At 46.7% G+C, this 23984-nt stretch overlaps 2 protein-coding genes across 3 annotated transcripts in view; one reads left to right on the forward strand and one right to left on the reverse strand.

Moving 5' to 3' along the window:
• The window catches only part of abhd12 (abhydrolase domain containing 12, lysophospholipase), a 16852-nt gene extending 13677 nt beyond the window's left edge, over nucleotides 1–3175 (forward strand). For both annotated transcript variants that reach the window (XM_084460856.1, XM_084460855.1), the window contains 3 exons: nucleotides 902–980; nucleotides 1905–2032; nucleotides 2326–3175. In XM_084460856.1, coding sequence (XP_084316982.1) covers nucleotides 902–980; nucleotides 1905–2032; nucleotides 2326–2353 — 235 coding nt within the window. In that variant the 3' untranslated portion in view covers nucleotides 2354–3175. The remainder of the gene's footprint in view (nucleotides 1–901; nucleotides 981–1904; nucleotides 2033–2325) is intronic.
• A 2670-nt stretch (nucleotides 3176–5845) lies between these two features.
• Nucleotides 5846–23387, reverse strand: pygb (phosphorylase, glycogen; brain). The gene is made up of 20 exons (XM_084460878.1): nucleotides 23100–23387; nucleotides 20672–20773; nucleotides 19269–19347; nucleotides 18787–18890; nucleotides 18476–18607; nucleotides 17828–17939; nucleotides 16488–16570; nucleotides 14724–14867; nucleotides 14362–14454; nucleotides 13397–13543; nucleotides 12738–12901; nucleotides 12387–12501; nucleotides 12170–12271; nucleotides 11757–11904; nucleotides 10174–10232; nucleotides 9705–9846; nucleotides 8715–8922; nucleotides 7918–8052; nucleotides 7624–7690; nucleotides 5846–6845 (listed from the first exon to the last, which is right to left on the reverse strand). Exons 1-20 carry the CDS (start codon nucleotides 23340–23342, stop codon nucleotides 6681–6683), a joined length of 2544 nt encoding a protein of 847 aa, XP_084317004.1. The 5' UTR covers nucleotides 23343–23387; the 3' UTR covers nucleotides 5846–6680.
• Between the last annotated feature and the right edge of the window lie 597 nt (nucleotides 23388–23984).

Here is a 23984-nt window from a genome sequence, read left to right on the forward strand (position 1 = left end):
TGATGGTAGATTCAGGGCAGAGGGAGGTTCTGGGTTGGATGATGGTAGATTCAGAAGGTTCTGGGTTGGATGATGGTAGATTCAGAAGGTTCTGGGTTGGATGATGGTAGATTCAGAAGGTTCTAGGTTGGATGATGGTAGATTCAGAAGGTTTTGGGTTGGATGATGGTAGATTCAGAAGGTCCTGGGTTGGATGATGGTAGATTCAGAGTAGAGGGAGGTCCTGGGTTGGATGATGGTAGATTCAGAGCAGAGGGAGGTCCTGGGTTGGATGATGGTAGATTCAGAGCAGAAGGTCCTGGGTTGGATGATGGTAGATTCAGAGAAGAGGGAGGTTCTGGGTTGGATGATGGTAGATTCAGAGAAGAGGGAGGTTCTGGGTTGGATGATGGTAGATTCAGAGCAGAAGGTTCTGGGTTGGATGATGGTAGATTCAGAGAAGAGGGAGGTTCTGGGTTGGATGATGGTAGATTCAGAGCAGAAGGTTCTGGGTTGGATGATGGTAGATTCAGAGGGAGGTCCTGGGTTGTGTGCAGGGTTAGGGTGACCTGACCTGACCTGTTGAGAGACCTGAGAGAGACCTGACCTGTTGGGTCAGTGTGACTCTCCAACACCATGTTACAGAGTTCACAGAGACACAAAGAGGTCAAAGTCAGCACATGTTCATACAAGCAAATGTAGCACAGTTTTTTACACAATAAGTAAAAACATAGTTTATTAGTTGGTATTCAGAAAAGTATAATAAGAAAATAGAACAGGACGGACCATATATGGTAAAAGAGAAATAGAAAATAAGAAACAGAAGAATAAAAAAAAAAGAATAAAATAATATTAAAATTGAGTACAACCACATGAGGACAACCATACAACCACATGTCCTGTCCTGTTCTGTTCTCTCTAGTGTGAACCACATGTCCTGTCCCGTGCTCATCCTCCATGCCGAGGATGACACCGTCGTACCCTTTCATCTGGGAAAGAAGGTAGGCGGACATTTTTCTTTTGGGCATTTATCTCCCTTCAAATATCGAACGACAGTGCAGTGCTGTTGTACTGTTCAACTTAAATAATGACTGTTTGTTTTCATGTGTCTGAGGCCGTTCAACTTAAATAATGACTGTTTGATTTCACTTCCTGTCGGATGTGTGAAGCTACTGAGGGGAAACTACCTTCGGCAGAAATCCGTTCTTCTGTTTTACTTTAATCGCAAACACGTCGCTACTGGTTTCACTGGTGAATATTATCATCCAAACCTTAGCCCTGTCTCAGGTGCAAGGTTATTATAGTTAACGAAAACTAACTAAAAAACGAAAACTAGGTGTGAAAAAACATTTTAGTTAACTGAAATAAAAATAAAAACTAGACAAAAAAACGATAACTAACTAAAACCTAATTGTGTGTTTACAAAACTAACTAAAATAAACTACAATTATTGAGAAAATATCCTTAGTTTTAGTCTTTTTCATTTCATACGTAAGCCTAGTATTTTGGGTGGATATGAAATCTATCCTCCATGTTCTTTAGCTGTGTCCCTGCGCAGAAGGAACCTGACGTGCGCCAGATGGTTTGTTTCACACGGAGTGAAACAACGTGAGCTCACGAGATCAGGATGGTCTCACCAGGCTAGCACAGAAGAATAAAACTAAAACTAATACTGAAACTAATAAAAACTAAACTAAAACTAAGCATTTTCAAAAAATAAAAAATAAACTAAACTAGCAAACCTGCTTTAAAACTAATCAAAACTAAACTGAAATTGAAAACAAAAAGTTAAAACGATATAAAAATAAAAACGAATGAAAAAAGCAAAACTATTATAACCTTGCTCTGGTGCAGTACAGTCTGAACACGGAGCTGTTCCCCGGAGCTCCAGTGTTGATAACGTTCATCCTCTTGCTCGTCCTCAGCTGTACCACATGGCGGCTCAGTCAAGGAGCCTCAACGGACACAAGGTCCAGTTCATCTCCTTCCCCGCCTCCCTGGGCTACAAGCACAAGTTCATCTACCGCAGCCCAGAGCTGCCCCACATCCTCAGGTACTGAACCAGTCAGACCAGAACCAGGCAGACCAGAGCCAGTCAGACCACAACCAGTCTGACCAGAACCAGTCAGACCAGAACCAGTCAGACCACAACCAGTCAGACCAGCTTAACATCCTCAGGTACAGAACCAGTCAGACCAGAACCAGTCAGACCAGAACCAGTCAGACCACAACCAGTCAGACCACAACTAGTCAGACCAGCTCAACATCCTCAGGTACTGAACACACGTTGTGTGTTAATGACATCAGGAGGGTTGTATAACTGTCGTTTTTCTCTCTCTTTTACAGTGACTTCCTGGGCACGTCTCATGAATAGGTGACATGAACAGTTGTGCCTGTCCACCCCTCTCCTCTCTCTCACACACACACACAAATATCACACACTGACACACATACATAACACACACTGATATACACACGTTCTCAGACGTTCTCCGACGCAACACTGTATGATTCACGAAGCGAGTGTTTGGATCCCATCAGATCACTGGAACTCACATACATGAACACGCATGGACTGAGGACACGGCATTCCTTTATCTATCATTCCCTCTGACACTCACTGACCTGCAAGAGAGACCGGGACACCAGCCCAGAGAGAGACCACAGCAAGACCGACTGGAACACTGGCCCAGAGAGAGAGAGATCAGTCACCTCCCTGGACCAGTCACCTCCCTGGAGGGTGGGGGGGCAGCGATGGAGGAGAGGGAGATGGACTGTACTGGCCCCTCCCCTGGCCCCTCCCCCGGCCCCTCCCCCTCAGGACGGACACAACCATATGTCATCGTTCTTCCACGGGGTCATCAACACACACAAGGGGGCATCAACACACACAAGGGGTCATCAACACACACACACGAGGGGTCATCAACACACACACGGGGTCAACACACACACAAGGGGTCATCGACACACACAAGTGGTCATCAACACAGACAAGGGGTCATTGACACACACAGCTCACATGTCCGGGCCGTTTTGTGAATATGTCAAACCTGGGCATTCTCCATTATTGTGTTTTTACATTATGTGTGTCACAATCATCTATCTCGGATGTGAAATTGGGCTTGTTTTAACGTCTGTTTGAGATTTTTTTTTTTTTTAGCTTGAATTAAATAAACATTTTTTGAAAGTGTTATTGATTTTGGGCTGGTCAGTGTGATTATTTCCAGTCTGGTCTCTGAGAAGTGTCCTTAGGCTAGTAGTGTGCTCAGGCCAGTAGTGTGCTCAGGCCAGTAGTGTGCTCAGGCCAGTACACTGAACTCCGACCAGGTCGGTCGGCAGGAAGCTGTTCTTCTTTTGATCTGGCGTCACTGTTCGCTTAAAGTCAGCTTCCTAAAACAACGTTTGCATCTGAATCCCAATGTACAGTACTACTGTAACTCCCAAATGATGTCCCTTATGTTCATGTAAAATGTTTTCTCAAGCTGTTCTCATTCAGACCGAATGATGTAGTTGTCTGAGTTTGCTTCTTATGAGGACCACATTTCCTTTTTGGGGATGAGAAATGTTGTTTTGTGAGAAAAGTAGCTGATGTCAGCTGTACACAAAACATGCATTTGAGGTTGTGTTGGGTCATGGTATGGTCCAGTTAAGCAGAACCATGCTTGTCTGGGAGTGTCGGGTCATGGGATGGTCCAGCTAAGCAGAACCGTGCTCGTCTGGGTGTGGCGCCGTTCTGTTGGAGCAGCTGGTCGACCCGGAGGGAAGAGAGCCCGATGTCCAGGACTCACCTGCCCAACAACCAGTGGCGGATACAGAAAGTGGCTGATGGGTAGGCCTGGAAAAATGTGGGTAGGCCTGAGTGAAACTCATCACCGCACGTTTTAGACCTATGTATGAGCAGCCAGATGAATGGATGGAACATCTCGCGATAATAACAAATGTTGCATAACCCTCGTTAGTGCACTGACAGGGATACAACCACAATTAAATAACTCCCTCGCTTATCAGAGGCTTCCTAATCATAAACTTGCATGCCACGGCGGGCTGTCATCATACAAACACAAATTAAATAGCCAATAGCCTACAGTAGCCTGTCACAATTCAGAAGTCCCTCGCTCACAGAGGGTGCCTGCAATCATAAACACACATGCCACGGCGGGCCAGACTCAAATATGAAACCATGGCCTACCTTCATCATGATGATGATGATGATGATGATGATGCTGATGATGATGATGATGGCCTACCTTATCGGTTGGTTATACAAGGCGGAGTCGTCTGGGTTTTGAATTGAAGAGACTGATGATGTGGTCATGATCCCATGTCTCTGTTAGTTCTCTTTCAAACGACAGAAGCGTCAGGTTGTTCAAGCGTCCGGTCAACATGGATGATCTCAGGCGGGTCTTGATCCGGTTTGTTGCGGAGGAAAGTCTCTGACGGTGTAGGAGTTACCAGTTAGACCTGGTCCAGGTCTGGCCTACCAGTTAGACCTGGTCCAGGTCTGGCCTACCAGTTAGACCTGGTCCAGGTCTAGCCTACCAGTTAGACCTGGTCCAGGTCTAGCCTACCAGTTAGACCTGGTCCAGGTCTAGCCTACCAGTTAGACCTGGTCCAGGTCTAGCCTACCAGTTAGACCTGGTCCAGGTCTAGCCTACCAGTTAGACCTGGTCCAGGTCTAGCCTACCAGTTAGACCTGGTCCAGGTCTAGCCTACCAGTTAGACCTGGTCCAGGTCTAGCCTACCAGTTAGACCTGGTCCAGGTCTAGCCTACCAGTTAGACCTGGTCCAGGACTAGCCTACCAGTTAGACCTGGTCCAGGTCTAGCCTACCAGTTAGACCTGGTCCAGGACCAGTTAGCTCTTCAGAAGCCGGTGGCAGTGAGGGTCGCTTCGGTGGAACTTCCTCTTCCCCACTGAGCAAAGACACGTCTAAAAGACGTCTTTTAGATGTCTTTTTTGACTTTTTCGGACGTCCATAGACATCCAATTAGGAGCCAGAGTGAATGTTTTTTTTTTACGTTCAGATATTGGACCCGTTCTGCACGTCCACAGACGTCTTAGAGGGGTCCAAGCCAGACGTGTGAATATTGAGGGGTCCAGCAGACGTACAAACGGGGTTCTGGACTGGGACGTTATTAAGACGTGATCTGAACGTCTCCCTGACGTTGCGTGTTTGCTGGGGTCAGCTTGTATGCTCACGTTAGCGTTACACTCACGAGATGTTGAAGGGTTAGGGTTAGTTGAAGTTATGTTTAGGGTTAGGGTTAGGGTTAACTATATCTTCAATATGTTTCTGGACAAGGCCTGGTCCAAACTGTCCTTCTCTTCCAGACGTGGCTTTTGAAGAAAGCGGGTCAATGTGAGCTGTTTAGACGTCATACCGTCATACCGCCGGCGCCAATCAGGTCACGTTCACTTACGCAGTACGAAAAAGACGGTTGACGCAATGTAAACGTAAGAGAGGAAGTTGAATATTATTAGTATTAATACATACTTTTAATCATTTCCAAGACAAAACTATTCACATTCAAGGTAGTTAGTGAAAATTAAACTTTAAAAAATATTTTATTTTTATTTTATTATAAAAAAAATATGTATTTTCATGAATCTGACTGGGTGGGCCAGCTGTCAATCTGGGTGGGCCTGGGTGGGCCTAGGCCCGCCCAGATTGACAGCTGGCCCACCCAGTCAGATTCATGAAAATACATATTTTTTATAATAAAATAAAAATAAAATATGTTTAAAGTTTAATTTTCACTAACTAGATCCGCGCCTGCCAACAACCACCGGCTGAATTCACGACAACATGATCTCTCGGTGGACCGTTCATTGATCCTCTCAAGTGAGGAAGTCTTTATTAATCGACATCATTGACGACACCAAACCAAACAGTCAACTACAGTAGTATGTTCTGCTGAAGGAGACAGCAACCTTCCCAAAGCAGAGGGGACATGTTTAAGTAGAACTAACATCATATTCAAGTAAAGCAAAGTGACACACTGAAATATGGATTAGGTGCATACAGGTAAAACGCATCTCCGTTCACACGTGAAACAAGGCATCATGGGATGCCGCTGATCCAAGGCCGTCTGTGGATAAAGTGCAGGATTCTGTTTCAGGACGGTCTTCCAACACGGGACATTCGACACCAGAGTTGTCTTTATAACTCTAAATAATCCCATTCCCTTTACAGTATAAATGTATAAAACGATTCCATCACATGGAAGATTTAATCACAGACGGCGTTAGTGACATCATGAGAGAGGCCTTCTGGTCTAATACTGGTCCACTGATCAGAACCAGGAACCAACATAGATGAAAACTTTAGTGTACTGTCAAATGAGTCTCGTCCGGGATGAGAAAAACGACTGACCAGAAAACAGGGATGAACATGCATGATCCAAGTAGTGAGTAGTAAGGGTAGCTTTGTGTTTTGGTTTAAACAGCGTTAAACTGAGTTACTGCAAAATTAAAGACATAATGACATCAAACGTTAAAGTTACTTAACCAGGAGGAGTGAAGCAAAGCAGACAAGTTTCAAAAAAAAGCTCCCTTTGTGTGTGTGTGTGTGTGTGTGTGTGTGTGTGTGCGTGTGTGTGTGTGTGTGTGTGTGTGTGTGTGTGCGTGCGGCCAGTGAGTTAAGCCTTAACCCAGAGGAAAGAATTCAGAGGTTAAACATAATTCTGCGTTCCTGCCTCCTCATTGGCTGGCTTCGATGGGGGGCTCGTTGGGGGGCGGGATCTTCACGTCGGACGGCTCCACCCCCCAGATATCCCGGGCGTACTCCGAGATGGTCCGGTCGCTGGAGAACTTGCCGGAACCAGCGATGTTGCGGATCACGGTCTTGGTCCACTCCTTAGGGTTCTAGAAGGGACGAGACGGTCCATCATATTTTACACGGAGACACATGTCTCTCGCATGTCTCTCGTCAGCACATTAAGTCATTTAGCTGACGCTTTTATCCAAAGAGACAATAATTAATTGTCAATACTTGAATAATTGTCAATAATTAACAATAATAGCATCTAATGTAGGCAAAGCCAATTTACTGCTACTTACCAGAACTCACAAGTGCATCTCCTTTCTAAACATGTGATTAAGAGCATCATCTAGTGCTGAAGGCAAAGTGGAAGAATTGCAAAATAAAAATACAATAAGTGCTTAAGAGGGAGGATTGTGGAAGTACTTCTTGAAGAGGTGTGTGATAGACCTGGTGTGTGATGGACCTGGTGTGTGATAGACCTGGTGTGTGATAGACCTGGTGTGTGATGAGACCTGGTGTGTGATGAGACCAGGTGTGTGATGGACCTGGTGTGTGATAAGACCTGGTGTGTCATAGACCTGGTGTGTGATGGACCTGGTGTGTGATGGACCTGGTGTGTGATGAGTGTTGGGATCGCAGGCTGAAGAACAGTGTTGGGATTGCAGGCTGACGCAGGGCAGTACAGTCAGACAGCGCCCCCTAGTGGTTCCTCAAAGCGCCAGGAGGAATAACCCAGCTGGGTACACTTATCGAGTTGATAGCCACCGTCGTGGTACCGTTTATCCGTGATTGCGGTTGTTTACTCGAGCGAGCTAGCGAAAATTTATCGTGTATTTGCTGAACTAGCTTCGTAGTACAGGGGCCAGGTCTGTTACCCACCTTATAGAGCTCACTGACGCGATCTTGGCACTTGATGTAGGCCTCGTAATCAGCAAACACTTTGAACCTGAGGTGTGAGGAGAGAGGACCAGGTCATAACAAAGCAAGGCGGTCGTTTACTAAAGCTCACAAAATGACGAATCAGTTGATAAGCAATGTAAATATGATAAAAAATGTAAAATATCTTAAAAAGACAACACCGATCACAGTGACACATATGTGCTTGTAGCAGCGCTAGGTCAGGGGTCAGGGGTCAGGGGTCACAGTGCTGTGGTGAATCAGCTGGTTGATTACCGGTCGTGGTTCATCAGCATGTCGACCACGTCCTTGAAGAGCTCGGGTTCGGCGGGGCTGAAGTAGCCCATCTGGATCTGGTCCATCGCCTGCTTCAGCTCGGGCAGACGCTCGTAGAACTCCCTGGCGTCGTAGCTGCGGGTTTCACAGTTATTCACTACCTTAATTTAACAGCTAGGAAGGATACGATCAATATAAGGGTCGTTTTCTAAGCTAATGCGAATGACATAGACAGTCCGTCTGTAGCCTGTATGTAGGCATGAAGTCAGTAGCCATGTTTCCATCCACTTGTCAATCGAATTGTGTGAGGATCGCTAAAAATATGAATGCGAATAAAGCCGGCGAACGTGCGTTTCCATCTAGAGCTTTAAATCGGATAAAGCATTTATCACAAAAGACTTTTATCGAACAAGAGAAAATCCGATGAGATCGACAGTACAAACTTTTGTAGATTTTCATGACTTGTAATCTAATTTTACTGTTTCCATAAGGCATTTTTAATTCGATATAACTTAATTCGCATAAAACGTGTGGATGGAAACATGGCTATTGATATGGACACCATCTCTTGTTTGGTTCCACAATAGGAATATAGTTACTGTATAGCTCAGGAGGTAGAGCGGGTCGACCAATGATCATAGGGTCGGCGGTTCGAATCCCATGTCAAAGTGTCCTTGTGCAAGTCACCTAACCCCAAATTGCTCCCAATGAGCAGGCTAGCACCTTGCATGGCAGCTGCCGCCATTGGTGTGTGTGTGAATGAGAGGCCATTGTAAAGCATTGTGATCATCCCTCACCCCTTCTCATCCATGGCCGCCACGTCGTCCACCCTCATCCCGAAGATGAAGAGGTTCTCCTCGCCGGCCTCCTCCGCCATCTCCACGTTGGCGCCGTCCATGGTGCCGATGGTCAGGGCGCCGTTCAGCATGAACTTCATGTTCCCCGTGCCCGACGCCTCCGTGCCCGCCGTGGAGATCTGCTCCGATAGGTCGGCCGCGGGGATCACTGGGACACGGCGGAGAGGAGGGAGCTCAACAACAACGACGACAACAACAACAGAATACATGGAAAACATTGGACCTAGAGGAGCTCAGACAGGACTTGAGCATCCTGTGGACATCGATGAGAGATGAACTTTAAAGCCTCATTTATGCTTCTTGAAAAGTGTCGCTCGACAAAAAAAAAAGAAGTGACGCTCGACATTTATGCTTCGGGTGACACTTTGCGTTGTTTGGGTTTAATAATCCTGGGGGGGGATACACACACACACACACACACACATACACACATATATGTGCGTACCTTACATGCAGACAGACAGACAGACAGACAGACAGACAGACAGACAGACAGACAGACAGACAGACAGACAGACAGTATAAATATCTACATCGTCTCCACCACACAGAACCCTAAACCTGCACATCAGCTTCTCAACATCATGAATCCAGATTCAGCAGCTTCTCAACATCATGAATCCAGATTCAGCAGCTTCTCAACATCATGAATCCAGATTCAGCAGCTTCTCAACATCATGAATCCAGATTCAGCAGCTTCTCAACATCATGAATCCAGATTCAGCAGCTTCTCAACAACATGAATCCAGATTCAGCAGCTTCTCAACAACATGAATCCAGATTCAGCAGCTTCTCAACCTCATGAATCCAGATTCAGGCCTAACTGTCCGGTGTGAGGTGGTACTGAAGTACTAGAGCATTATGGGCGGGCTAGTGAGAGCCAGGCCTACTTCCTGTCCCCGCCTCCTACTTCCTGTCCCTGCCTCCTACCTTTCTCTGCCAGGGAGACCCTGTAGTTCTCCAGGTAGATGACCTTCAGCCTGTCTCCCACCACGGGGTCGTGGTTGACCACCTGACCGACTGACGTGATCAGCTTGATGATCAACTTGGCCATGTGGTAGCCAGGTGCAGCCTGGGAACAAAAGACATGGTCAGACAAGGGATAATCATAACTAGTGAACTGATAATGAACTGATAATTGAGTCATAATGAACGGATAATGAACGGATAATGAACGGATAATGAACGGATAATGGACTGATAATGGACTGAATGAACTGATAATGGACTGATAATGGACTGATAATGGACTGAATGAACTGATAATGGACTGATAATGGACTGATAATGGACTGATAATGGACTGATAATGGACTGATAACGGACTGATAATGGACTGATAACGGACTGATAACTAATGAACTCATATTCATGATGATCTTCTAAAGTGAAATGTTACCTTCCCTCCGATCATCACGGTCCTTGGAACAAACTGCTTGTTGGGTTCCTTCTTAATTCCTGCACAGAAAACAGAGAACAATCTACGATCACATCTCCTTTCGTTTCAAATCCAACGTTGCGGTGTTGAGCTTCTTCCCGTCTCAGTCCCAGTAGTTCAGAGGGTCACAGGAAGGGGGCAGCACTCAACCCCCGAGACACGTGATGAGGTCTTACTGTTATAGAAGGTGATAATGAGGTCTTACTGTTATAGAAGGTGATTATACGGTTATAGAAGGTGATAATGAGGTCTTACTGTTATAGAAGGTGATAATGAGGTCTTACTGTTATAGAAGGTGATAATGAGGTCTTACTGTTATAGAAGGTGATTATACGGTTATAGAAGGTGATAATGAGGTCTTACTGTTATAGAAGGTGATAATGAGGTCTTACTGTTATAGAAGGTGATAATGAGGTCTTACTGTTATAGAAGGTGATGATGAGGTCTTACGGTTATAGAAGGTGATAGAGGTCTTACGGTTATAGAAGGTGATGATGAGGTCTTACGGTTATAGAAGGTGATAATGAGGTCTTACTGTTATAGAAGGTGATAATGAGGTCTTACGGTTATAGAAGGTGATAATGAGGTCTCACTGTTATAGAAGGTGATAGAGGTCTTACTGTTATAGAAGGTGATAATGAGGTCTTACTGTTATAGAAGGTGATAATGAGTTCATACTGTTATAGAAGGGGGTGATGAGGTCTTACTGTTATAGAAGGTGATAGAGTTCTTACTGTTATAGAAGGTGGTGATGAGGTCTTACTGTTATAGAAGGTGATAATGAGGTCTTACTGTTATAGAAGGTGATGTGTTCTTACTGTTATAGAAGGTGGTGATGAGGTCTTACTGTTATAGAAGGTGATAATGAGGTCTTACTGTTATAGAAGGTGATAATGAGGTCTTACTGTTATAGAAGGTGATAATGAGGTCTTACTGTTATAGGTGATAATGAGGTCTTACTGTTATAGAAGGTGATAATGAGGTCTTACTGTTATAGAAGGTGATAATGAGGTCTTACGGTTATAGAAGGTGATAATGAGGTCTTACTGTTATAGAAGGTGATAATGAGGTCTTACTGTTATAGGTGATAATGAGGTCTTACTGTTATAGAAGGTGATAATGAGGTCTTACTGTTATAGAAGGTGATAATGAGGTCTTACGGGTATAGAAGGTGATAATGAGGTCTTACGGTTATAGAAGGTGATAATGAGGTCTTACGGTTATAGAAGGTGGTGATGAGGTCTTACTGTTATAGGTGATAATGAGGTCTTACGGGTATAGAAGGTGATAATGAGGTCTTACGGTTATAGAAGGTGATAATGAGGTCTTACTGTTATAGGTGATAATGAGGTCTTACGGTTATAGAAGGTGATAATGAGGTCTTACTGTTATAGAAGGTGATAATGAGGTCTTACTGTTATAGAAGGTGATGATACGGTTATAGAAGGTGATAATGAGGTCTTACTGTTATAGAAGGTGATGATACGGTTATAGAAGGTGATAATGAGGTCTTACTGTTATAGAAGGTGATAATGAGGTCTTACGGTTATAGAAGGTGATGATGTGCAGGCAGTTGAGCAGCTGTCTCTTGTACTCGTGGATCCTCTTCACCTGGATGTCAAAGATGGACTCTGGGTTGATCTTGACGTTGTAATCGTTCTCCAGGTAGGCTGCAAACTTCTGCTTGTTCTCCTACAACCATGGTAACAGGGGGAAGACACTGAATTGAGTGTGAATGATCTCGCAGAGTCAGACTGAAAGAGATAGCTGCTCGACATGGGGAGTTGAGTTAGAGTGACAGGGGGAGGAGTTAGTGACAGGGGGAGGAGTTAGAGTGACAGGGGGAGGAGTTAGTGACACGGGGAGGAGTTAGAGTGACAGGGGGAGGAGTTAGAGTGACAGGGGGAGGAGGGGGAGGAGTTAGAGAGACATGGGGAGGAGTAAGTGACATCAGTACCTGTTTGACCTTCGCCACATCACGAATGAAAGCATCGTCGTCTGTGAAGTCCAGAAGTTTCCTCAGCTGGAAGAGGTCCGTCAAGAAATCTTCTCCAATTCTCTACGGTCAGAAAAGACGTGATGATGAAACCATCAAAATAATGCGGCGTGTGTTAGGGTTAGGGTCAGGGTTAGGGTCAGGGTTAGGGTTAGGGTTAGCTGCGGGTGTGCCGTACCTCAGCGATGATGTCGGCCAGGCCTGGGTTACACAGCACCAGCCAGCGGCGCGGCGTGATCCCGTTGGTCTTGTTCTGGAACTTCTCAGGATCCACCTCGTAGAAGTCCTTAAACCTGCCACCAGAAGAACAACGTTCCATTTAAAAAAAACAGGAACATATCCGCTGGTTCCCAGTCTACCCAGAGAACCGAACTCTGCGCTGAGACCAGGTTCTCGTTTCCCTGTCGCTGCGTCTCACGTTAGTGTTAAAACATCAACATCCATGCATAACTATGCAAAGCATTCACTTGTGTATAGAACTGAGGTCCGAGCGAGCGAACGATTCAACCCTCAGGCGTGGGACACTCACACGGTGCTCTTGACGATATCGGAGTGTATGCGTGCCACGCCGTTGACGGCGTGCGAGCCCACCACGCACAGGTGGGCCATGTTGATCCTCTTGGGGTCGCCCTCCTCGATCAGGGACATCCTCCTCTGGCGATCGTGGTCGTCGGGGAACATGGCGGCTATCCTCTGACACACAAGAGTGGGAGGAGCGAGAACGTCAGAACACGGCACAGAACCAGGCCGGTACCGGAGAACGGCGATCTACCCCCAGAACATACGACGCTGCGCTGTTTAAGAAGCAACCGGGAGTCTGTAAATTAAAAATCTTACTTGGTTTAGTTTAGATTTCAAAGAACACGCGATGTGGTCGATTCAAGCTGGTTTCAAACAAAAGACGATAGTTTTATTCTGTTACGATTTGCAAGTCGGACTCAAGCACAGGAAGTGAATCCAGGCTGAGTGAGTCACTTGGGGACGAGGTCGATAGGTTATAACGTGAAAAAGGAAGTGACATAGTTTCAGGATGAAGAGGACAGGGAAGTGATGTCACACAGGAAGAATTTGTAGTTTTAACTGATCTATCAAAACTTCTGTTCTGTCAGCATTTTGCGATTGTCTCTCAATGTAAAGTGCTTTATAAATATAATGAATTATTATTATTATTATTATTATTATGATTACCTGCAGGTGGCGGTGGTTGATCTCGTAGATGATCTGCAGGTGTCTAGGCAGCAGCGTCTCAAACATGTGGACGGGCCAGCGCTCCAGCGCCTCGGGCAGCACGGTGTGGTTGGTGTAGGCGCAGGTCTGGACGGTCACCTCCCACGCCTGACCACAGCAGGGGACACAGCAGGGGACACAGCAGGGGACACAGGACACGTGTGAGGACATGTCTATTTACAAGCTGCAGTAGCCTGATATCAGACAACATCGTTAACCTCGTTACACTCCGGTGAGATCGGTCTCACGTTGCTTCCACTCCGACCGATTTCTACGATTACCTCAACACAGCCCAACACTACGCTCTACCTCAACACAGCCCAACACTCTGCCTTACCTCAACACAGACCAACACTCTGCCCAACCTCAACACAGCCCAACACTCAGCCCTACCTCAACACAGCCCAACACTCAGCCCTACCTCAACACAGCCCAACACTCTACCCTACCTCAACACAGCCCCACACTCTGCCTTACCTCAACACAGCCCAACACTCTGCCCTACCTCAACACAGCCCAACACTCTGCCCTACCTCAACACAGCCCCACACTCAGCCCAACACTCAGTCCTACCTCAACACAGCCCAACACTCTGCCCTACCTCAACACAGCCCAACACTCTGCCCTACCTCAACACAGCCCAACACTCTGCCCTACCTCAACACAGCCCAACACTCTGCCCTACCTCAACACAGCCCCACACTCAGCCCAACACTCAGTCCTACCTCAACACAGCTCAACACTCTGCCTTACCTCAACACAGACCAACACTCTGCTCTACCTCAACACAGCCCAACACTCTGCCCAACACTCTGCCCTACACTCAGCCCTCCCTCAACACAGCCCAACACTCAGCCCTACCTCAACACAGACCAACACTCAGCCCCAACATCTCTGTGCGTCCCGGGCGGCGCGGCGCGTCTCACCTTGTCCCAGTCCAGCTTCTCCACGTCCAGCAGGATCCTCATGAGCTCGGGGATGGCGAGCGCCGGGTGGGTGTCGTTCAGCTGGAGGGCCACCTGTCCACCGAGGGGACAGACACCGACAGCGGTATTTATATACAAATAAAGCTTTGATTGATTGATTGGTTGATTGATTGATTGATTGATTGATTGGTTGATTGATTGATTGATTGATTGACAACGCCCTCCATCACCTTCAGGCTGACTGTAGGTTCGGCTCAGCCTAACGCCGTCATTTCAACGGCTTTTCAAACGAGGACGCTTTTGGGCGAACCCCAGTTTACTGGTCAGGGTTAGGGGTCAGGGTTAGGGGTCAGGGGTCTCACCTTCTCTGGGAAGGTCTCGAAGGACGTTCTGACCGGGTCTCGGCAGCCGAACTTGGAGGACTTGAAGCGGCGGATGATGTCCTGGAGCGTGGCGGCGACCACGAAGTACTCCTGCTTCAGACGCAGCTCCTTACCCTCGAAGAACTGCACACACACACACACACACACACACACACACACACACACACACACACACACACGCACACACACACAGTTTAACCACACATCAACAGTTAAACCTAACATAATACACACACACACACACATCAACAGTTAAACCTAACGCAGTACATACACACACACCAACAGTTGAACCTAACAATACACACACACACACACACCCCAACAGTGCAGTACATTCCCCACTGAGGAGATAGAGTGACCGAGGATTTCCTCATCCACACACAACAGCTGATGTGCTTCATGTTACATGTGAGTCTGACTGTGTGTGTAACCCATCTGCCTCCGCATCCCCAGGGTGGGATTAGAACCCATCTGACTCAGCATCCCCAGGGCGGGATTAGAACCCATCTGCCTCAGCGTGCCCAGGGCGGGATTAGAACCCATCTGCCTCAGCGTGCCCAGGGTGGGATTAGAACCCATCTGCCTCAGCGTGCCCAGGGCGGGATTAGAACCCATCTGCCTCAGCATGCCCAGGGTGGGATTAGAACCCATCTGCCTCAGCGTGCCCAGGGCAGGATTAGAACCCATGCCCAGGGTGGGATTAGAACCCATCTGCCTCAGCGTGCCCAGGGCGGGATTAGAACCCATCTGCCTCAGCGTGCCCAGGGCGGGATTAGAACCCATTTGGCGGGATTAGAACCCATCTGCCTCAGCATGCCCAGGGCGGGATTAGAACCCATCTGCCTCAGCATTCCCAGGGCGGGATTAGAACCCATGCCCAGGGTGGGATTAGAACCCATCTGCCTCAATATGCCCAGGGCGGGATTAGAACCCATCTGCCTCAGCATTCCCAGGACGGGATTAGAACCCATGCCCTGGTGGGATTAGAACCCATCTGCCTCAATATGCCCAGGGCGGGATTAGAACCCATCTGCCTCAACATGCCCAGTGCGGGATTAGAACCCATCTGCCTCAGCATGCCCAGGGCGGGATTAGAACCTGGGTCTCCCGCTTGGGAGGCTGAGTTTCACCAGTTTCTCCACGTTTCACTCAGTTGCATGTAGAGTGAATGTTTTTTGTGTTTCTATGTGTGTACGTGTGTCTGTTGTGTTAGGTTTAACTGTTGCTGTGTGTGTGTGTGTGTGTATGTGTGTGTGTATGTGTGATTTTGTGTGTGTGTGTGTGTGTGTGTGTGATTTTGTGTGTGTGTGTGTGTGTGTGTGTGTGTTGGAGTAAGAAGTGTGTCCAACACCACACGGCTCTGATGTCCTTATTAGGTCACGGCTGAAAAGAATGTGCCAGACCCATGTGACCATGTGACCATGTGAATGCTCTCTCTCGCTCTCTCTCTCTCTCTCTCTCTCGCTCTCTCTCTGTCTCTCTCCCTCCCTCTCTATCTCTGTCTCTCTCCCTCCCTCTCTCTCTCACTTCCTCCCTCTCTATCTGTCTCTCTCCCTCCCTCTCTATCTCTCTCTCTATCTCCGTCTCTCTCCCTCCCTCTCTCTCTGTCTCTCCCTCTCTCTCTATCTCTGTCTCTCTCTATCTCTGTCTCTCTCCCTCCCTCTCTATCTCTGTCTCTCTCCCTCCCTCCCTCTCAAAAAACACATTCCATCCATAAGTATCATAATCACACAAACTCACATTGTCGTTTGGGTAGAGGACTCTGGAGATGTTCTCTGCCAGGTTCCGATCCAGAACCGCTTCGATGTAATCTCCAACGTTGACTTCACAAGGCAAGAGACACAGGATCATATTAAAACCATCCATGTTCACTGGAACGTTTGTCAAAGAGATCTAGGTCTTGGGAGCGGCTGTAGCTCAGTTGGTAGAGCGGGTCGTTCAGTGATCGAAGGGTTAGCGGTTCGAATCCCAGCTCCGACTGTCTACATGTCGAAGTGTCCTTGAGCAAGACACCTAACCCCAAATTGCTCCCAATGAGCAGGTTAGCACCTTGCATGGCAGCTACCGCCATTGGTGTGTGAATGTGTGTGTGAATGGGTGAATGAGAGGCCATTGTAAAGCGCTTTGAGTGCCGCTAAGGTGGAAAAGCACTATATAAGTGCAGACCATTTACCCATAGACTACCCTGTTTAAATAAAGGCCATTAAACGCCTACCTGGTAAACATGAACCCAGCCGGCCTCTCAGCCAGCGTCGGAATCTACACAGGCATTTTTTCCTGATGAATTTGTGATAACGAGATGCCATTGTCAACTGTAATTGACATAGCACTTAGTACACACGATGTCGCTATTGTTGTCAGTTTCAGCATTTTCAGTATTGCTATTATTTATCTTTCTAAACGTCATTTGACTCCCGTTTACAAGCACACTTGTACTCTTTGGTAGCCCTGCACTCTAAATAGTGTGCAGTAGTCAAGTGGTTAGTGTATTGACATGGTCACACACAGTCCTGCATGTTGAAGTGGTTAGTGTATTCACCTTATTCACCTCAGCTGCCATATTGGTCAGTCTGACGTAATGAGGGGTGCGGATGCGGAAGTGCCCGTTGACTTCAATGTTAAAAGTTCACTATAAAAACACCACTTCAAGAACCAAAATAGTCAAAATAACAGACTGAATACACTATCGGGGTTACAAACTCATCATTACCAGACTCTGATTGTTTTTCACTGCCGTTGTTTTCGCGTTTGGAAATACATGGGAGTGAATACAGCTGACGGCTCACTATGGCTCATTCACCTCCATGTATTTCCAAACGCGAAAACAACAGCAGTGAAAAACAATCAGAGTCTGGTAATGATGAGTTTGTAACCCCGATAGTGTATTCAGCCTGTTATTTTGACTATTTTGGTTCTTGAAGTGGTGTTTTTACAGTGAACTTTTAACATTGAAGTCAACGGGCACTTCCGCATCTGCACCCCAGACTGACCAATATGGCTGCCAGGTGAATAAGGCGAATTGACATGGACACACACAGTGCTACATGTTGAAGTGTTAGTGTATTGACATGGTCACATACAGTCCTGCAGGTTGAAGTCGTTGGGCGCCTTGGCGGACCACAGTCTCATGGTGTTAACCGTGTTGTTCTTGTATCCAGGCACAGGGGTGTCGTAGGGCATGGCCAGGATCACCTGGTAAACAACAACAAACAAACAACAACACGTTCACTGCAGGCGGGTAGAGACGGGCTGAGACAATCACAGAGGTTTCTGACACGTGTGTTCAGTCGATGTGGTGTCTGTGTGTGTGTGTGTGTGTGTGTGTGTGTGTGTGTGTGTGTGCGGTGTGGTATGTGTATGTGCTTATGTGGTGTGTGTATGTTGTGTGTGTGTATGTTGTGTGTGTATGTGTGTGTGTGTGTGTGTGTGTGTGTGTTGTGTATGTGTGTGTGTGTGTGTGTGTATGTGTGTGTGTATATGTGTGTGTGTGTGTGTGTTGCGTGTGTGTGTGTGTGTATAGGTGTGTGTGTGTGTGTGTGTGTATGTGTATGTGTTGTGAGTGTGTGTATGTTGTGTGTGTATGTGTGTGTGTGTGTGTATATGTGTGTGTGTGTGTGTGTGTGTGTGTGTATGTTGTGTGTGTATGTGTGTGTGTGTGTATGTTGTGTGTGTGTGTGTGTGTGTGTGTATGCATGTGTGTGTGTGTGTGTGTGTGTGTGTGTACTGACCTGGGTGTCCAGCCACCTGGCTCCCTGGGCGGTTTGCTCCACTCGGCCGTAGAAGTGGACGGGCAGCATGTACTCTGGGCGTGCCTTCTCCCAGGGGTTACCATAGCGCAGCCAATCATCTGCCTCCTCCACCTGAGGGGAGAATGAGTGACTCATTAACACTGTTTATGTTAGGGTCAGGGGTCAGGGGTGTTAATGATGGAGCAACATCCCTCACCGGCCATCCACTGGAGAGCTTTTGTGTGTGTGTGTGTGTGTGTGTGTGTATGGTGTGGTGTGGTGTGTTTGTGTGTGCGCGTGTGTGTGTGTACCTGCCAGCCGTTAGAGATCTTCTGGTTGAAGATGCCAAACTCATAGCGGATGCCGTAACCATAGGCGGCCAGGCCCAGCGTTGCCATGGAGTCCAGGAAACACGCTAGAGACGAGCAGACATTCATACAAATAAATGCACAAGCACAGAGTGCTTCACAGAAAAATCGACATAAAATGAACAAAAAGCAGGAAAAATAAGACTAAATAAGAATAAAACCCTGTAATAGATACATTTTTGTTTATTTTCAAAGCCATTATTGGTAAACTTCCACCATGCATCTCGTCTCTGTTGGACTGGAGCGTTGGTACCTACCAGACCCGATCAAACGATCGGTTTGTATGTCGGATCGTTTTTTTCACATCCACACCGCCAGTCAGGGCTCTCACCTGCTCTGTCATCACGGAGTGTGAGTGAGTGTGTGAGTGAGTGAGTGAGTGAGTGTGTGTGTGTGTGTGTGCGTGCGTGTGTTTGACATCTCACCAGCGAGGCGGCCCAGTCCTCCGTTCCCCAGTCCCGCGTCCTCCTCGATCTCCTCCAGCTCCTCCAGATCCAGACCCAGCTAGACAGACACAACATGGCTGAAAACATCTGAACACAAAGCCATTAAGAGACCATCGGGAGCTTGAGATGACCTAGGGCATGGGTTCCCAAACTCCATCAATGTGGGCCTCCCCTCTGAAAACAGTGACACACCCGCGCCCCCCCAACCCCCCAAATGTGTCCATTTTGCAAGGCAGCGTTAGCTAGCCCATAACGTTACACAGCTTAGTTAGCTCGGTGGCACCTGTTGCTAGTTAACGTTATGACGTTTTCACACAATACATTCATGCCTGCGGGGGGAGGCTCTCTCTGCACTATCCACACATTTAGTATACATCTCTCCCATTATTTATTTTCTTCTGACCTTTAAAATCCCGTTTCATTCACAAAAAGCCGACATTTTAAAAATAAAAAACATGTTTTTCCTTTTTTTTTTTTTTTTCTTACCATCCCTCCGCGCCTCCCCTGAATTTCTTTGGGGCCCCCCAGGGGAGGCCCGCCTCACAGTTTGGGAATGCCTGAACTAGGGTTACTGTTGTTGTAGAGATACAAGGGATTTTTTAGATTTTCTAGAAGATCTACGCATGTTGAGCATCCCTCACATTTAAATTCAGTTTTCTGGGTTTGAAATTCTGTAGTACAGAAAGCACCAATGTATCCCAGTACATTCCTGTCTGTCAGTGTGTCCTGTGAGAGAAGATGTTACATCACCTCTGATCTCACTGCGTTTGGAGCATGGATGTATTAATAGGTTTGGAGTGAATAAGGCTTCCTGGATGGTTTGTGTTGTAATGCAGAACAATGAGGAAACCACAAACATTATTCTTAGTCATTGCCTTGAGCAAGACACCTAACCCCAAATTGCTCCCAATGAGCAGGTTAGCACCTTGCACGGCAGCTACCGCCATTGGTGTGTGAATGTGTGTGTGAATGGGTGAATGAGAGGCTAAGCCACAAGGGCCAGATCTGGCCTGTATATGGCCCAGATCCGCTTGCTATCTGGGACCTCACTCTTTCAGGATTCAGAAATCGGTTTAAACGAAGGTTGTACTGTTCCAACGTTGCATAGATGCAGTGCTACAACCGCCATGTTGTTTAGCAGATCACATGTGTTTAATGTGAACGTAGGGGCGGCCAGGAGATAAGCAGATACTGTGAGAGGCAGGCTCGCTGAGGAACCCTCAGCAACTTGCCATGGACACCATCATGATGGAAGGCTACTATTATGACTCCAAGTCCCTCTTCAGAGCTCCAGTAACACGAAGCAAAGCCTTCGAAAACATGCATCAGTGTGGTAAAGCCACACCCCTTCCTAGCGTTGCCATGACCACACGCGGGTGTACCTGGTAGATGGCTTCGTCACAGGCGTTCTGCAGGCCCAGGTTGATCATGGTGTTCTGTAGGGTCCGGCCCATGTAGAACTCCAGCGACAGGTAGTGGATCCTCTGAAGAACACAACAGAACATCCAGGGGTTTCAGACGGTACTTGGGGGCGGCTGTAGCTCAGTTGGTAGAGCGGGTGGTTCAATGATCGAAGGGTCGGCGGTTCGAATCCCAGCTCCGACTGTCCACATGTCGAAGTGTCCTTGAGGAAGACACCTAACGCCAAATTGCTCCCAATGAGCAGGTTGGCACCTTGCATGGCAGCTACCGCCATTGGTGTGTGAGTGTGTGTGTGAATGGGTGAATGAGAGGCCATTGTAAAGCGCTTTGAGTGCCGCTAAGGTGGAAAAGCTGAGATATCACCCTAGTCTTCTACTGAGATATCACCCTAGTCCTCTAACGAGATATCACCCTAGTACTCTAATGAGATATCACCCTAGTACTCTCATGAGATATCACCCTAGTCCTCTAATGAGATATCACCCTAGTCCATGAGATATCACCCTAGTCCACTAATGAGATATCACCCTCGTCCTCTAATGAGATATCACCCTCGTCCTCTAATGAGATATCACCCTCGTCCTCTAATGAGATATCACCCTAGTCCTCTAATGAGATATCACCCTCGTCCTCTAATGAGACATCACCCTAGTCCATGAGATATCACCCTAGTCCTCTAATGAGATATCACCCTAGTCCATGAGATATCACCCTAGTCCTCTAATGAGATATCACCCTCGTCCTCTAATGAGATATCACCCTCGTCCTCTAATGAGATATCACCCTAGTCCTCTAATGAGATATCACCCTAGTCCTCTAATGAGATATCACCCTAGTCCTCTAATGAGATATCACCCTAGTCCTCTAATGAGATATCACCCTAGTCCACTAATGAGATATCACCCTAGTCCATGAGATATCACCCTAGTCCTCTAATGAGATATCACCCTAGTCCATGAGATATCCCCCTAGTCCTCTAATGAGATATCACCCTCGTCCATGAGATATCACCCTAGTCCATGAGATATCACCCTAGTCCTCTAATGAGATATCCCCCTAGTCCATGAGATATCACCCTAGTCCATGAGATATCACCCTAGTCCATGAGATATCACCCTAGTCCATGAGATATCACCCTAGTCCTCTAATGAGATATCCCCCTAGTCCATGAGATATCACCCTAGTCCATGAGATATCACCCTAGTCCACTACTGAGATATCACCCTAGTCCATGAGATATCACCCTAGTCCATGAGATATCACCCTAGTCCTCTAATGAGATATCACCCTAGTCCTCTAATGAGATATCAACCTAGTCCTCTAATGAGATATCACCCTAGTCCATGAGATATCACCCTAGTCCTCTAATGAGATATCACCCTAGTCCATGAGATATCACCCTAGTCCATGAGATATCACCCTAGTCCATGAGATACCACCCTAGTCCATGAGATATCACCCTAGTCCTCTACTGAGATATCACCCTAGTCCATGAGATATCACCCTAGTCCATGAGATATCACCCTAGTCCTCTAATGAGATATCACCCTAGTCCTCTAATGAGATATCAACCTAGTCCTCTAATGAGATATCACCCTAGTCCATGAGATATCACCCTAGTCCTCTAATGAGATATCACCCTAGTCCATGAGATATCACCCTAGTCCATGAGATATCACCCTAGTCCATGAGATACCACCCTAGTCCATGAGATATCACCCTAGTCCTCTACTGAGATATCACCCTAGTCCATGAGATATCACCCTAGTCCATGAGATATCACCCTAGTCCTCTAATGAGATATCACCCTAGTCCATGAGATATCACCCTAGTCCATGAGATATCACCCTAGTCCATGAGATATCACCCTAGTCCATGAGATATCACCCTAGTCCTCTAATGAGATATCACCCTAGTCCATGAGATATCACCCTAGTCCTCTAATGAGATATCCCCCTAGTCCTCTAATGAGATATCACCCTAGTCCATGAGATATCACCCTAGTCCATGAGATATCACCCTAGTCCTCTACTCCACATTGAACATCACAGCCCTCACTGGGACAGACAGAATTCTGGACACTCAACACTGGTACCTCTTATCTGACGGGCATCTATGGTGTCTTGGTTGTGTGTGCAGACTGTTGACGGCTGATTGCGCGGATAGGAAGTGGTTGATCATGAGCTTGCAAGTTTAGAGGCCTCGGCTGACACGGAACGAGTATAATCTAACAAACAGTGCATGCAAAATTAAAAAGGAACTTGAAATGTAATAATTTGAAAGTAACCTTTTCAGCTGGGCCACATGAAGTAATACAGAGAAGTCGTCATTTCCTGGATCATGCGTAACGCTACCTATCCAAGTGTCCTACCTATCCAAGTGTCCTACCTTTGGATCCTTCTCGTAGTAATACTGCTGCGTGCGTATCCATCGTCCGACCAGGTGGTCCCGGACCGTGTGCGCCAGGGCGAAGTAGTAATCTCTCGGGGTGGCGACGTTGCGATCCTTGACCAGGGTGAAGTGCAGATGCCTGTTGAAGCTCTTCTTGATCTCGGCCACATCGCCCAGTCCCGCGATGCCGCGCACGCTGATCTGTTTCCTCTTCTCGTGGTCAGTAAGTGGCGTCGCCATATCTTCTAACAAAGTAACTCCAAACTTTACGCGTGTGGATAGATGAGGTTTAACCTGACCTCTCCTAGGGTTCAGCTGGAGAGAACAGGACCACGCCCCCTGTTTGACAGCACTGGGAAAGGGGCGGGACCGGGGTTCAAACTGCTCTTATTGGTTAATCAGGGAAAAAAAGAACACGTGGACACGCGTAAGGGCGGATCTAACGTCTAATTAAAAAGGTTATATATTTTATGATGATATATTATTAGAAAATATATTATATTTGATAAAATGTTGTGATTATATATTGTATTTGATTGCATTTATATTGTTATTATTATTATTATTATTATTATTATTATCATTGTTATGTGCCTCTTATATTTGATTCTATTTTAATATTATATAATATATTTGGGGGATCTCAAGACTTTTGGGCCAAGCCTACAATCACTACCAGGACCTTGAGACACAGAAAGGCATCCTCAAACCTACCTGTGAATCCTCTGTATACATTGGTGTTTATCCTGCTATGCACTGTATGTATATCAAGTAGTGTACAGAAGTAGCTGTGGATGTTGTAGTATTTAGTTAACACACACACACACGTACACAAATATTTACAATATTTAAATCTTCCAGTTTCCTGCTGGAGCAACACAG

This window comes from Borostomias antarcticus (assembly GCF_949987555.1).
Source record: "Borostomias antarcticus genome assembly, chromosome: 34".
Taxonomy (NCBI): Eukaryota; Metazoa; Chordata; class Actinopteri; order Stomiiformes; family Stomiidae; genus Borostomias; species Borostomias antarcticus.

Bases quoted from the DNA above. Each gene is read 5' to 3' on its own strand.
- pygb (XM_084460878.1), bottom strand. From the start codon at position 23,342: ATGGCGACGCCACTTACTGACCACGAGAAGAGGAAACAGATCAGCGTG. The intron at 14,868-16,487 runs GTGAGTTTGTGT...GTGTGTGTGCAG, and splicing joins TCCTCTACCCAAACGACAAT to TTCTTCGAGGGTAAGGAGCT. The intron at 6,846-7,623 runs GTGGGTAACAGA...CGTCCCTTCTAG, and splicing joins GCGTCAGTGAGCTCTATAAG to AACCCTAAGGAGTGGACCAA.